This window comes from Falco naumanni, chromosome Z (assembly GCF_017639655.2).
Source record: "Falco naumanni isolate bFalNau1 chromosome Z, bFalNau1.pat, whole genome shotgun sequence".
NCBI lineage: Eukaryota > Metazoa > Chordata > Aves > Falconiformes > Falconidae > Falco > Falco naumanni.
The window spans coordinates 32,237,860-32,252,650 of NC_054080.1; the positions used below are offsets into that span (position 1 = coordinate 32,237,860).

At 49.1% G+C, this 14,791-nt stretch overlaps 1 protein-coding gene across 2 annotated transcripts; it reads right to left on the minus strand.

Annotated features, from left to right (window-relative positions):
• CHRNB3 (cholinergic receptor nicotinic beta 3 subunit) lies at nucleotides 1-14,555 on the minus strand. Of its 2 annotated transcripts, XM_040580762.1 has the most exons (6): nucleotides 14,173-14,555; nucleotides 9,985-10,136; nucleotides 8,900-8,944; nucleotides 4,041-4,150; nucleotides 2,932-3,814; nucleotides 1-1,601 (listed from the first exon to the last, which is right to left on the minus strand). In XM_040580762.1, exons 1-6 carry the CDS (start codon nucleotides 14,258-14,260, stop codon nucleotides 1,467-1,469), a joined length of 1,413 nt encoding a protein of 470 aa, XP_040436696.1. In that variant the 5' UTR covers nucleotides 14,261-14,555; the 3' UTR covers nucleotides 1-1,466. The 2 variants fall into 2 exon arrangements, with proteins under 2 accessions (XP_040436696.1, XP_040436697.1); XM_040580763.1 differs by lacking the exons at nucleotides 8,900-8,944; nucleotides 9,985-10,136; nucleotides 14,173-14,555 and adding an exon at nucleotides 4,368-8,879.
• Nucleotides 14,556-14,791: the final 236 nt, after the last annotated feature.

Below are 14,791 nucleotides of genomic sequence, written 5' to 3' on the forward strand. Positions count from 1 at the left end.
TCATTTACTAAATATGTCTTTATTAATAATGATTGCACAAGTGAGCAGGACTTTCTGCAGTGACGCAACAAGATGGGATGGTATTAACTCACAGAGGTCTGGTGTGCACTCATAATCCCAGTGCAAGAATACCTCTATCTATTTTTACCACCTTCTAACTTCTATACCTATGGAGAAATTTCAAGGCTAGCTAAAGCTTTAACACCAGATTCACATTTAGATTGTTAAAAATTGGATCTCCAAGCCCCTTGCTAGCCTTGAAAACATCTGCAAGTTCTGAATGGGATTTTCTAGCACTCCGTGCAATGAAACACTGTCCCAGCAAAAGTGATGAGAGCTTCACCTGTGCATTTTCTGTCAGATCTCATTTACACTTTTAAGAGGTGTTTCTAATCATGCAGAAGGATTCCATTTAAATGAATAAAAGGAATGAAATTATGAATTACCTGGGAAACGTGAACAAGCCAACACCCAAAGTTATACCTTCCCAGCAGCCAGCCCACCCCACAGCTCCCAGGAGAAACTCCACTTCGGCACCAACCAGAACTTGCTGAAAACAATGTCTGCAGCTTCCCTCCAACTGAACTGTTTAGGAAGATCACTGTTGCCTTATGGAGTAGCATAGCCACCCTTTTCAATGCAATACACTTCAGGTGATCTTCCACTTGTCAGCTAGCAGGTGCAGGAATCATAGTTTCTAAATGAAGAGCACGGGGAAAATCCCTACTTGTTCAGCCTTTTTGGTACATTACAGAGTAGCAGGCAGAATTGCAAATAATACTGAAAAGTGGGTAACACCTGGTCGCTTCCTGATGGGCAAGAAGAAAGATGAGGTGTGCATGCCGTAAAGGGTGGCAGCAGGTGGGCAGAGTGGTAAGTTCAGCCACTGTTGAGCTAATCCTGCAGCAAGGTGAGGCCACAGAGTCAAGATTTCAAACAACCCATCTAAAAGGTATTTGTGCTTTTCTTGATGCACATGCTGTGCAACTGACAGTTCTGACACATGCACAAAGCGATCTGTATAGACTTTGTGGTTTTTACTTGGAAATGCAAATAAATTAAGTACTGATTTGTGTTCCTATTATAACTTGTTTTATAAAGTAGCATTTCAACTGACAGATCTGCCTTTTAAGTATAATCATGGTGCTGGAAGTACTATTTCCAATTTCAACTAATAATCTTGGCTTTTATTGTAATGAAACCAAGCTACTAGTACAATACGTATAACCTAATTGTGCAGCCCCAATTCACTTCAGGACTCAAATGCACACCAAGCCCTTCTCTGATCTCAGCCAAATCTGTAACTGGTAGAGTTGTATGAAGATAGAACGCACTATTCAAAGCCTGCTGTTACCAGCACCTTCCCTCATACTTGCTGTTGCTTCCCATCCTTTACACCAGAGACCAAGCTCGAAGGCACCACCATCCCTTGGCATTGTACTTGTATGCTACTGTGGGAGCATTTTCTACAAAGTGCTGTTCAGCCACATCTGTAATGCAGGGGTAAAGATAAGAACTGAACCCATCACTGACACCACCAGAAATAACCACAGGAAGATCCGATCCAGGACTTGAGCTACAAATTTCCAGTCTTGGACAACCTAGGAAGGAGAAAAGGAGAGCAAACAGAAACTGTAATGAGCCTGGTACGTTGTTGATATTGCTACATATATTTCCGCTCCAAAAATCCGTTTTTAAAATTAGAAGTTTGTGGTATGCTTTATCCTAAAACGGACATAGATCAACTTTTCAGCACTCATAACCATGAGCTGCTCAAAACCCCCAAACAATTCCTTCATTTTAAGCACATGGTAATCAGACCTTTTTCAGCATGTGCAAAAGTTTTTAGCTAAGTGCGTATGTGAAAATTTACAGTCTCAAGCTTGAAGATGGCTTTATGATGAACTGGGTTTCTTTTCACAGAACTGCATTTCCCCTAAAGTGCCGGGACTTGGCTCTAGCGCAGCACTTTGACACAGGCATTGATTCCAGTGCAGGTGGTCCCATGGGCTCGTGTTTGATTAAGTGTTCTGTTGGCTCGGATTGTGCACCTTCAGGGCGGCGATTTTGCATTGTGAGTACTGGCACAACCCAGCACACACAAAAAAGCTACTTATAAAAGTGATTCGAAGGACTTTTTTAATTAAAAATTGTTTCAGCTTCAGAGGGCTTCATTCATGGAGTTTCTATGTTGACATACTACAGGGTTTACTTTTAAACATAAATTTACTGTTCATCCTTCTGCTGAAGTCCTCTCAACACATTATGAACTAAGCCCTGGTTTCGCTACTAGGAGGGTGCTAACAGAAGTTTTTCTCTTTCCATATGCTGCTAGGTGCATTGCTCTGCTGTCCTACCCTCTCATGAGATGCATAGTTTATGCACACAGTAATTTGCCATTTTAATAGATGGATTTTCAGAAAGAGGAGAAAAATGGTGGTTAGGGACTAATCTGAACTGGTGTTGGTGAAAATCTAGAAGACCTCCACTCAAAACAGGGCAGCCACACTGTGTATAGTCACTGGGAGGCAGGGAATGAGACCTAGCAACTGCCATGGACCGTGCCTGTAAGTTTTGTGAAAGATACACTTTCAGAGTGTGTGACGGTTCAGAGGTTTTCCAGATTCATGTCTATCCCCAGCTTATGCAGGACAAGGTTATTCAAATAATCCAAAAGCAGGAATTCCTCCAGGAGAGGCTGCTGTGGCCTCTTGCATGTGTGAAGAACAGGGACTCTCACAGCACAATACAGTTCTCCTTGAAGCAATGTGTTTCCCCCAAAATCATATTATTTATCAAGCAGGGGAAGCTCCCAGGACATGTTTGAGGTGAGAGCAGGAGGAAGAGGCAGAGGGAAAGGCATGCAGAAAGGGTAAGAGCTTGGAAGTCATCACAGTCAAGGAAATTGTGATCCGCCCTTGCCCTCCTTACCTGTCTGATGAAATGTTCCTTTTTAACATGCCTGGAAATGTATCGAATGGAGTCAGCTGCCTTTTCCAGAAAGGCAATAACAATTTTCTCTCCGTCTTTTGCTTGCTTGTGTTTCTGCTTCCCCGGAAACTTTGATTTCAAGGTGGTTTCCTTTTCTTCAGTGTCTGAGAAGGAGTAACGATCCACATGGCCCTTCATGCATAGCAGCCGAGGCAACTTCTGGAGGAAGAGTCTTTTGACCCAGGGAGCCATGGGATGGTAAGTTGCTGAGGAGCGGTGGTGGACGTTGATAACAAACACAGTCACGATGATAGAGAGGGTCACAAAAATCATGATGAACAGCAGATACTCACCAATCAGAGGGATGACTTTGGAAGAAGAAGGGATTATTTCCTCAATCACTAAAAGGAAAACAGTGAGGGAGACTAGAACTGATGTAGACAGTGAAAGCTTTTCTCCTTCATCTGATGGTAGGTAAAACACCAGGACAGTTAGAAAAGACAGTCCCAGGCAAGGGATTATTAAGAAAAGAGTGTAAAACAGTGGAAGGCGTCTCAACACAAAGGAGTAAGTGACAAATGGGTAAGAGTACAGCCCATCCTTCCTGTTGCCTTTCATACCCTTGGCATTTAAGATCTCCCACTCTCCATTATCAAAGAAATCTTTCCTGTCTACATTTTCATCCACTAAAATTAAGTCCACCATACTGCCATCATATGTCCACGACCCAAACTTCATGGAGCAGTTCTGCCTGTCGAAGGGGAAGAAGGTCACATCCATTGTGCAGGAGCTCTTATAACTGGCTGGTGGTGTCCAGGTTACCACTCCGTTGTACTTCACTATGACTTTGGTCATCAGGGATCCTTCAAAACGTCCATCAGCACTGGGAGTTGGACAGGAAGAAAGAGTACCAAGTTCAGGATTACATTTGCCCCAGTCCTACCCCCTTCACAGCTCTGCTTCCTACCCATCACCTGGAGGACAAGGGAAGCCAACATTCTTACTCCCTAAAGAAGCAGCCTTCTGACAGCACATGCAAGCTTCGCAGTGGCTGACATGCCTTGTCCAAGCTCTGGTCTAAGTCGGGAGCAAGGACCCGTGCTACTCACTTTTCAAATAAAACAATGTCGGGAAGCCACAGGGACTCAGAAGGAACACGGATGGCGGTGATCCCACCATATTCCTCGGGATTCCAGGAAAGCTTGTGGTCGATCCATTCCTGTAACAAGCCAGCAGAGTCCTCTGCCCAGTCATACACAACAACCTCATTCCTTCTCCCACCACCCACCTCAGAGGGACTGCGTCGCACAGCACAATGGGCAGAGCTTGGTGAAAGACTGCTCAGCTGCAGGGAGGATGCTAGGCAGGCATGGCTGGGAGATGTTAATCCCTGTAAGCACTGCCCCTCCAGCCACAGGTGGGTCTAAGTAACTCACCCTTTTGCAGGCAACCTCAAGGCAGGCACTTCTGGGGAACACCTGACATTCACCACCCTGCCCAGCCCACCTGAGGGTAGTCCAGAAGGAGAAGACACTTCCCTTGGGTGTGGTACATCTTCTTCCCTCTGACAGCCAGCCCATGGTGGTTTTGGCTCTTGATGACCCCATAGAAAAGCCAGCTGGCATGGCACCTACTACCCAAGTGACAGAGAGGTGGCCTTGAATTACTTTTCAGTGGAGACCTGGCTGTTTTCAGTGAGTGGAATACAACATCTGATACCTGTACACTGTCCTTGCAAACAAAATCATTGTTCTCTCACCAGAAAGACCTGCACAATATTGTGGGAAAAATAATATGACATTATGATAAAGCATTTGGTACACATTCCTGAAGAGATAACACTAACAAGGCAAAAGCAGAGGGATTCCTGGCCATTTTCATCATGCTGAACTCCAGAATAGTTTTTCTCTCCTCTTTTGTTTTTCAGATGGGGAGATCCTAGCAAAGTGGCTCTCTCAACCTGGAGATTTCCACAGAGGTGCAGTGGAAAAGCAGCTTTTTGATCCCCGTTCATTGTTGATGGGGGTTTTCACTTGCCCACAAGAGCAGCAGTGAGAGGAGGCAAGAGCTGTAGACTGTGGTCAATATCAAGAAGCACAAGATGAACGACTTTCCATTAAGCTCCAACACTGAGAGGTCCCCAGGGATGTGGGGGCCTCAGCCTTCTCTGGGCAATTTACTCCATGATTTAAGGATGAACCAAAAGCGAAATTCTCTGCTTCTTCTCCAACTATATTGTTCCCCTCTTCTTCAATTCCACATGTGTTTCACAGCTATACCTACAGAAACTTGTTATTGCAGTCCTTTACAGCGTGACAGCAACCCAGACCCTCCATAGAGACCTAAACACAGACAGTGAGAACAAGAGTCTTCCTCCTCCCAGGTGCAGGGAAGGGATGGGGCCAAGGTCCTGGGCAGGTGGCTGGTAGACCTGTCCTAAAATCTTGCCGAAAGCACAAGCAAAGGAGGCAGCTGCCCAGGATGGCACCATGGCAGGATTAATGGCCGACTACCTGTGCCAGAAGAGATATGGACCCACTCTCCAAACTGTTCATAGGGCTGGCATCAGCTGCCAGGCACAGCCCTCCACCCCTGACTCCTGCTGCTGCTGAAGGAGAGGTGGCAGCTGTTCACATGTGGAAAGAGAAGAGGGGTCGTTGCTGATTTAGCCTCAGCGACAGAGCACACAACTTCTAGTGTGAACTGTTCTCTGTGAATGGGCATCTACCAGATGTTTCCAGCAGCCTGGGCTGTTAGGTGGGCACAGACTCCCAAGTATGTATCCTGGACATCTCCTGCAAGAGGTCCAAGGGGGCTTAGGCTGGAAACAGACCTGTTATGCAAGGGGATAGTCAGAGCTGACAGCAGCAGCCAACAGAGTCACCTCACAGCCTGCACTAACACAACAGAAGCAATTACCCAGTCAGCCACCTAGAGATATAATCATCCCTCTGCACCCGAATTGGAGCAGCCCCTTGGCATCTGCAATACTCCTCCACCCACCCACCCCCCGCCCTGCATTGATTTCTCTCCCAGCTAAAGTGCTCTTTCATGTCTGCAAGGCAAATTGTTGCGTGCCATCTTACTAGAGCAGAAAATAGATTGTATGCGGAATTTGAAGAGCAGTTTAAAATGGGAATCTCCCTATGGGCTAGGCTGGCACAAACCATAGCAGTGGATTCAAAGGGCCCTTTCCTCTCTTATCCCTTTCTTCCAAGCTGCTCCAGACCCTCCCATTGCTCTCCCCTTCCTCCAGGTCTGCCAAATTCCCATCTCTGGGATGTCACATCAGTGCTTAACCCACACCAAGTGGACCAAGAAACACTGGACCCAGATTCTCAACCCTTGCTAGTACACTCCGTAGCTTTCCTGAACCCAGATACTTTCTTAGCAACCACTAAAAGCTCCTTTGCAACTTGTGTGTCTGCCTGCATGCACATCATCAAGTCCTACCATCTTGAGCACCTGGATGTCTAAGGTAAAAAAGAAAACCCTTGGATTTAAGCTATGCTCACCTAAGAAAAGCCAGAGTCATGTAGAGAGATGATGACTGTGATTCCTTCTCAACCTCATGCACTCAGTGTGAAAATCAGACTTTCCTGACCTTCCCAGGTCCTGCAGAAGGTCAGGGTCTGTATCATTAGAGAGTTGTGGTTTGCTTTAGTGTTTTTTACTTTTCCCTACCCAAAAGAAAAAAAAATATTTTAGTTGTACTTAGTTTTATGGACCTTTTCCTAGCTGTTGCGCTTATATACTCTAATAATCCCCCAAGGACTGGATTGCACATGAGACCAGTTCACACTAACCTAAGTGAATGCATGATTCCCAAAGCAGGACACCTAGGTGAGGCCACAGATATGTAGTGCTCATCCTGACTTCCTAGGAGAATCTGCATGTGTGACAATCAGAACCTGTCTGTCACTTATATTCTGCTCCCTTTGCATTTCATTTGGGCCTTGATGTTCCCAGTCCCTCGGATGGAGAAGGAGTATTAGAAATGGCAGCAACTAGCCACAGCCCCGCTCAGCAATTCTGAAAATCACAGTGCTGAGTTATCCTGGGGAACTGCCCTGGGTAGGGCACAGTCTCCAAAGGCCTCCAGAGAACTCAGCATGTCTACAGTGCAGACTCCTGGGTAGTCACAGCATGAGGATCAGATAAAGTGGTTTCCACCTTATCTTCATCCTCCCTGACACCCAAGAGGCAATGAGCAGATGGTGGCGTATCCCTACCTCCTGCAGCATGTTTGGAGTACCCTGCAGCAGAACCTGATTTCCCACAGCAAGAGTGGTGAAACAGGCTCCAGGCTATACCTCTGGGGAGGTCAGTGCTGCAGTACAAACAGGGTGGTCATCCTGGATGGGCTAACCTGAAACGTCCCCACACAGGTTCGTGCAGCAATGGAGAGGATGGGTAGGTGTCTGTCTGCATTAGTGTCTCAGCCCTGATGCCCTTGGGCAGCCTGGACTTGGATTTGGCCTGTTAATGTGAGTCAATACTTCAGGTCCTTCTCTTCTGCAGTCACTGTAACCTGAGTGAAGATGTCACCCAGCCAGAGGGATGGAGGCAGCCTCAGGACATAGGAAACTTTGCTGTCCTGGATGAAGCAAGCAGCCAACCCTTCCCTAAGAAGGAAATGATCAGGCTGAAATATTCTGTCAAAGGCTGCAAGAGGCTATAAAATCTTTCTGGGGATACTTGCAGGAAAAGGGAGATGAGGAGTGTGAGTGGGTGGATTTCATACCTGCAGGGGCAGGGTTTGGGTGTGCAGGGGCAGGTGGGTGCAGCAGCCTGCAAGGAGAGAGGGTGGGAATTGGGAGAGGACAGATGGGAGGTGAGGGGCTACCTTTGTAACCTCTGTCTGGCCAAGTGGCTACTCAAAGTAAGGAAGCCAAGATCTGGCCCTGTGCACCTGAGGGGCTCTGCAATTGCAGCTGAAGGTGAGAAAAATGTAATGCTGCAGATCTTTCAGGGTAGGGTCTTAGCAGCTGGATTTGGATCAGCAGCAAATTTCCCCAGCAAAAGGGGAAATTCCTGTCCTCCCTGCAGCCAGGGGAAGTCTGAGCTTCTTCAAGGGAGAGACTGTCTTTACGTATAATGTCCATACGGTCCTGCTCCACCCAGAAGCTCACACTCACTGCAGCGCTACAGGTACCACACTGAGAACAAAAACCGAGCTGCATTTCTCCTCCACCAGCCCAGTGACCCCTGGGAACCATTTCCCATAGCATCATTTCAAGTACAGTTTGGGTTTTATGTCCTCTGCCTAAGATCAGCTGACATGTTTATACTCACGTGGCTGAGACTTAAAATAATTGTCACAAGGTCACTAAACTGGTGCAATGTAATCTATACCAAATGCAGTGTTCTTCAGGAGTGAACAAGAAAGGAGACTTAACAGTCTGACTTGCACCTTTCCCCCATTTGTGTAAATTATCATCACTTCCAGAAGCAGTTATGTTAGAGAGGTCTGATTAATTTGCCACAGATTTTAATTGGGGGTGGGTGGGAGGGTGCAGGGGTTGTAACATGCTGGTCTTACCCTTCTCTTTAGTTATGCTGAAGAAGAAATCCATCTGAAACACCAACCTTAGCTCGGGCGAGAGAGACAGTATTTGCTTGAACTCCAGGTCTGGGACAGGACAGTCCCTCAGGGCACACACAGCATCCCAGGGACAGCCCTTGCAGTATCAGGAGATGTTTCTTCCCTGAAATAGCTGGCTTGAGTACACTGCTGGAGTGCAAGCCAGGAGAAGAGGCCTTTCTGCCTGCCTTTCTGCCCCTTCATGCATTTGCAAAAGTGAGAGGAGTAAAGTAAAAACTTCAGGTGAGGTGACCTGGTGCTGCTTTTGTCTGGCCACTCGAGATCACAAAAGGGGATGGATGACATGGTGGGCAGCAGGCTGGGCAGGCCACTCAGCTCAGCAACCCCACACTGGAAGGGGAGGTCTGATTTGGTCTAACTTACCTGCTTCAGCCACACATTGGTTGTCATCAGCTGATTCTTCTCATCCTAGGGTGACACAAGGTAGAGAGGATTGCAATTTCAAAACAGCCAGCAGAAATGGACCCTGTGCCTGCTGAGTCTAAGCCTGCACTGAGCAGAGGAGATCACCATCATCCTGTTTACCCACAGGCCTGGGCTCTTTCACTATTGGGAGAAGTGAACTGACTTTCTAAATCCAGTCCCTGCTCTCGCTGGGAGCTCCTGAGGCTGGAAAACCGAGGCCAGGCATTTCACAGCAGCCCAAAGGAGCCAGATGCCAGAGCAGGGAGGCAGCAGGGCTTAGCCAGCAGGTGGGGTCAGGACAGACATGTCTGTGGGGTCCCAGAATAGCTGGTCTCCCCACACTGCTCAGCCTGGAGTCACTTTGGGAAGATACAATCTGAAATATTGTCCTGAGTATGTAAAGCACAAAATCAGTCTGCCTTCCGTGGCACAAGGGATGCTGCCAGGGGCCAGGGAATGGAAGAACACTGTTGTGTGGGTACCTCTGGTCCCTGTGCAAATTCCACTGTGTGTTGCAGTGATGGAGAGGAAAGGGAAAAGAAACATTCCAAGTGGGCAAGAACATGGAATTGTCTGTTATGCCTCTAGTGTCTTTTCTGAGTGGCCAGCTGGGTCAAGATACAAGCTGCCTTTGGCCTGGATACAAGCTTGCTTAGAATGAACAATGTCCAACCATCTCTAGCCTTCTTCACCCCTGTCCTGTAGCTGCCTTGTCATTAAATTGCAAATTTAGTCATCAGGGACAGTGGTATGGACTATTTGGTTAACACCTGATGCAATGAGGTCTTATTCCCTGAGAAGAGCGGGGAAAAAAGGACCTTCGGGTTTGCTGCAAAACAAACAAGTCTTACAGCCTGTACAGCATGTCAGGCAGGAGGTCATATCGCCAGCACCACATCACGCTCGGCGTTTCGTTGCCTGATCATCACTTTGCATTTCACATGTCAGGAGACAAAAGCCAACAGCATCACCAGCCCTTCCAGGTGGATGCAGAACTGTCTACAAAAGAAGGGATGTTTTACCAAGCCCAGCACAACACTTACCACATCCACAAGTTGTGATATCTTTAATCCAAAAAGGACTTTAATGGTGTCGTTGGAGTTTTCCACAGGGCGGACCCATTTCTGATAGCCTTGAAATAAGTGCTTGAGGAGTGCGTCCTCATTTTCAGCAATTGAACTGAAGGCAGCCACATCTGAAAGAGAGTGGGGGCATGCTGGAAAGCAGACGTGGAGAGCAGCACAAGCTGAAGTGAGGCAGAGCAATGATGTGAGACTAATTTACCTCTAGGCAGCTCTTGTCTGGTACAATAAAATCTGCAGGAATTCAGATGCACAGACTTTCAGCAGAGCCAGGGCAAGGGGAGGGGAAGGCAAGGCACCCCAAGACCAACTGACACACACAAAACGACCATCAGACCACAGCAGTGCTGACTTTGTACTAGGTTTCTGTTTTCTGTGGCCTCTTGGTCTTCAGTCTTTCTTGTTTATTATTCTTTGGGAGATCTGCAGGCTTAGAGCACCAGGTGCTCCCTTTCACTCTTGAGTAGTAAATATCCAGCCTGGTAAATGCCACCCTGAGGAAGAGTTCTGTTTTCTCGGAAACCTGTGGTGTACCACAGAGAGCTGGGGCCACAGGGTAGATCTGGTCACTGAGGGGCAAACCTGTGGGGTAAACCCTGGCTAGCTGGCTTGCAGCTAGGAACAGCAGCAGCACACGGTGGGCATTTCAGGGCCGCGGGATTTCACTTGCACTTGGTTGGGTTCTATGGCCTCTCTGAGACAGGAGGCTGCCCTGCACAAGGATTCGGGGTGGTGGAAGCTGCAGGGCCTGTAAGTCAGATCTGAGGGAGCCTCATAACAGAGGAAGTTAATCCTCCTTCTGGGGCTAAGCAGGGGATAGCAGGAAATCATTGAGAAAGCTGAATTCTCCCAGGTGGGGAGACTGTGTTGGGTGGGCTGTTGCACTAGTAGAGCGAAAAGCAAAAGGAAGTCATCCGTCAGCAGGAAGAGCTGGATAATGCAGCTGGATGGTCCTCAGTACAGGAGGATGCAGGTCTACACCTGCAAGACTTGGGACTCCCCCAGTCCCTGCCACCACATTCCCCCTTCCCCCTGCTACCACGAAAGGGGAAGGGCAGTTCGGACCCTCCATCCTTTCCCAAGTGCCAGCCCCACCCTCTGTAATGCTGAGGTCCTGACATGACATCCACCTCTTCCCTTGTGCACACACACAGAGCACCCAAGGATGAGAAGGACTCCACCTTGAGAAGGATCTCACCTCTCGCCAAAGGCACCATGCAGGGAAAAGGAGCTTGCGCTGATCAGCCCTGCGCCATGGGGGTAACAGTCAATATCGCCGTGCCAGCAGTCAAAGGGGACCCCACAGGGTGATGCCTGGGGCCCACCTTGTCCCCTCACCCCCCGTGCCCTGCCAGCCCCAGTGTGAGCAGGACACCTGTGCCTAAACTGCCAGCCATGAGGTGCAGGAGGTGCCTGCAGGCAGAGGGTCATGGCTGAGAGACACGACGGTGTGAGGTGGGCGATGGGAAAGCCTGGGCAGGGGGGCACAGCTCAGGGGCAGCAAACGTCAGAGGTAAGGTGGCCCCCAGCAGGGTCCCTCTGCCACCGAGAGAGGCAAAAGGGCATCTGAGCCCAGCAGCCCCTCCAGAGAGAAAACCAGAGGCAGAGGGTAACGCTCTGCCACATGCATGGAGGAGAGGGCATGACCACAGACCACCGTCCCTGTCCATGCCTTCCCCCGGCAGCTGCTGCCCTTCTCCTGGGAGAGAGAGGCCGTGCAGCCTCCACTCCCCCGCGCAGCCTCCTCTCCCCCGCGCAGCCTCCTCTCCCCGGTGCAGCCTCCTCCCCCCTGCTCAGCCTCTTCTCCCCCGCGCAGCCTCCTCTCCCCCGTGCAACCTCCTCTCCCCGGTGCAGCCTCCCCTCCCCCGTGCAGCCTCCTCTAGCCCGCGCAGCCTCCTATCCCCGGGGCAGCCTCCTCTGCCCTGCGCAGCCTCCTCTGCCCTGCGCAGCCTCCTCTGCCCTGCGCAGCCTCCTCTCCCTCGCGCAGCCTCCTCTCCCTCGCGCAGCCTCCTCTCCCCCGCGCAGCCTCCTCTCCTCCGCGCAGCCTCCTCTCCCTCGTGCAGCCTCCTCTGCCCTGCGCAGCCTCCTCTCCCCGGTGCAGCCTCCTCTCCCCCGCGCAGCCTCCTCTCCCCGGTGCAGCCTCCTCTCCCCCGCGCAGCCTCCTCTCCCTCACGCAGCCTCCTCTGCCCTGCGCAGCCTCCTCTCCCCAGTGCAGCCTCCTCTCCCCCGTCAGTCTGTGTGAGGCTGTGGGCAGGGAGTGACCCAGCAGGAAGCGGCACAGCTGAAGAACTGCCTGAAGCAAAAACCTGCTCCACACCAGAGCTTTCTGTTGGACAAAATCCTGCCCTGACTTAGTCTAGATTTTCTCAGGAAAGCACAGGCTTCAAGCAGCACTGTCACCCCCCACTTCCAGCCATAGCAAATGCCCGCTTTTCTTGGAGAATCTGTAAACTCTGAAGCCTAGCAGTTCCTACTCACAGGGTAACAATGACTTTACTGTCAGGTGTTATAGCACAGGCTGTGCTCATCCTCTGTTGTGGATGTGCACTGGTGGTGGCATTACCAAACCCTGAGGAGGTGGAAGCCCGCTGGTCAGAGGGAGCTTTCAGCACTCCTTTCCACCTGCTGTGCAGCTTCTGTGGCCACCCTTTGTCTTGCTGCTTTGTCATAAGCCTTTGAAGTCTGCTGTTACCAACCAGGAAACCATAAATGCCCCTTCTGCTTGCTTCAGGGATTATTTCTCATGCCAAAGATAGCCTAGCTCTACCACAGCGAATGGAGGACAGAGTCTGGGGTCTGTCCTAGGAAAATGGATTGCCTGCCCAAACATGCTGGACCAGCATTGCATCTGCAACGAAAGGAAGAAAAAGAGCATATTTTCCCCACTCACTACCCACAACCTCAGCAGTCCAGTCCCATGACTCTCTGCAGAGACCCTGGCTCCCAGCCCTTTTGATTTCCCTTTAGGAGGTTCACAGGGGTGTGTTGTTGTTAAACACGGGAAATTTAATGGGAAAGCCATTGAATAGGAAAAATCCACAGCCCGAAAACTTGCAGGATCAAACCCATCTTTGTCTTAATGCTGGAATACATTGCACTGGGTTTATTTGAGTATAGCATCACACACACACTCAGCCACACACCCCATGGGCACGGCGTCCGTGGCTGTGTATGGAACTCCTGCTAAGAAAACGGCGCCTTTTCACAGCCCATATTTCACATGAACTCCAGGGCCCTAATACTCCAAGAGGATATAGCAGAGAGGTGGCAAAGCTGGTTTGGGGGCTGGATGTGTTGATTCTCAGCTGCCAGGGAAGCCACAGAAAAGAGTGGGAAAGACTTGAGAAGTCTCACAAAGAAGAAAGCCAGAAGGAACAAGATCGGTGCCCTTGTAAGACAGCCTTAGGACAGTTTAAAAGCAGAAGTTTTTTAGTGAGAAGGAAGACATATCAAGAGGAGAAAATAGCCTAAACAGCTCCTTTGATCAAGCCCCATCTGATGACTAAGTTAGATAAAGTCATGAAGAAAATACTGAGCAAAATAGAGAAGCAGCTGTAGGACACATGCAACCCTGAATTTACCAATATGGTGCACAGAGAAGACAAAAGTTGGAGAGCTCCCTCGCAGGTTACTGTGTGTGCAAGTAACTGAGCACTATTTGCCATCTCCCCTCTCCCCCGGGTTCCTGCTTCTCGCTGCAGTCCATGCCGCGAGCAGTTCCTCCCCCGGCACAGGGGCAGGAGTGCAGGGCAAGGAGTCTGCTAAACAAATGTGTAAAACACCCCGAGAAATAAACCGGACATTCAGCCTTTCATCAGCTCACCTGAGGCATTTCAGTTTTCCTCCTGGTGATGGAGATTCTCCCACAACTTCCTTTAGCAGTGAAGGTTGAGTTTAGGGGTTTTTCATTAACTTCTACCCGGTGACCACCCCACCACCCCAGTTAATAAAACCTTGTTGCCAAACTGCTCGTGGTTGCAATACAAAGGCAGCAGCTGATACAACCCTCTTTTCCTAGTCAGACGGTGTTAAGAGGACTGAGGGAGGCTGGTATCTCCCCTGTCTCTGCAAGCAGCAGCTAACTGGCCAGCAGAAAAGAAATCTTGAACATCTGCAGCTCGGCATGGAAGAAAAAGAAATTGCACTTACCTGAGTGGCTCAGACACAGCACAAAAAGCACTAGGCAAAGCATGGGCACCACGATTGCTTTTTCTTTAAATCTGATCTTTTGTCTCATCTTAGAAGGGTACTAAACCGATCTATTTAAAAATCAAGGCAGACAATTGAGTCTGCAAGGCAAGACAGCACCTTTGAGCCTTATCTTGCCTCATTACGATGCTCCACTCTGTAAATCACAGTTCATTGATTTTCAGTCAGCTGTCACATCCCGTAAGCCTAAAACAGGGCTCTGGGTCCTAAACTCTGACTGATTTGTTTGCGGTGGTATTTGGGTGGCTATATCCACTGTGGTCTAAGAGCAGAAGCGAAGCAAGGTTTTTAAAGAGGAGAAAGGTATTTTATTATGCTGCCAGTTACAGCTAGGGAAAAAAACAAGCTGCAGATCAGACCCAAAGATAGATCACATACCTGAAAGGTTGTCTGTTTGCTCCAGCTGTATCAGTTGGTCTAATGAAAGAGGCAGCCTCCCTACAGACCTAACTTAGCTTATTCATTTTTCATATGACTCTTGCTGTTTTACAGCTATAAAATGGATTTGGGGAGGAAAAAAAAACAGTAAAATATAGTTGGGAAAACGGGGCTCATTTCT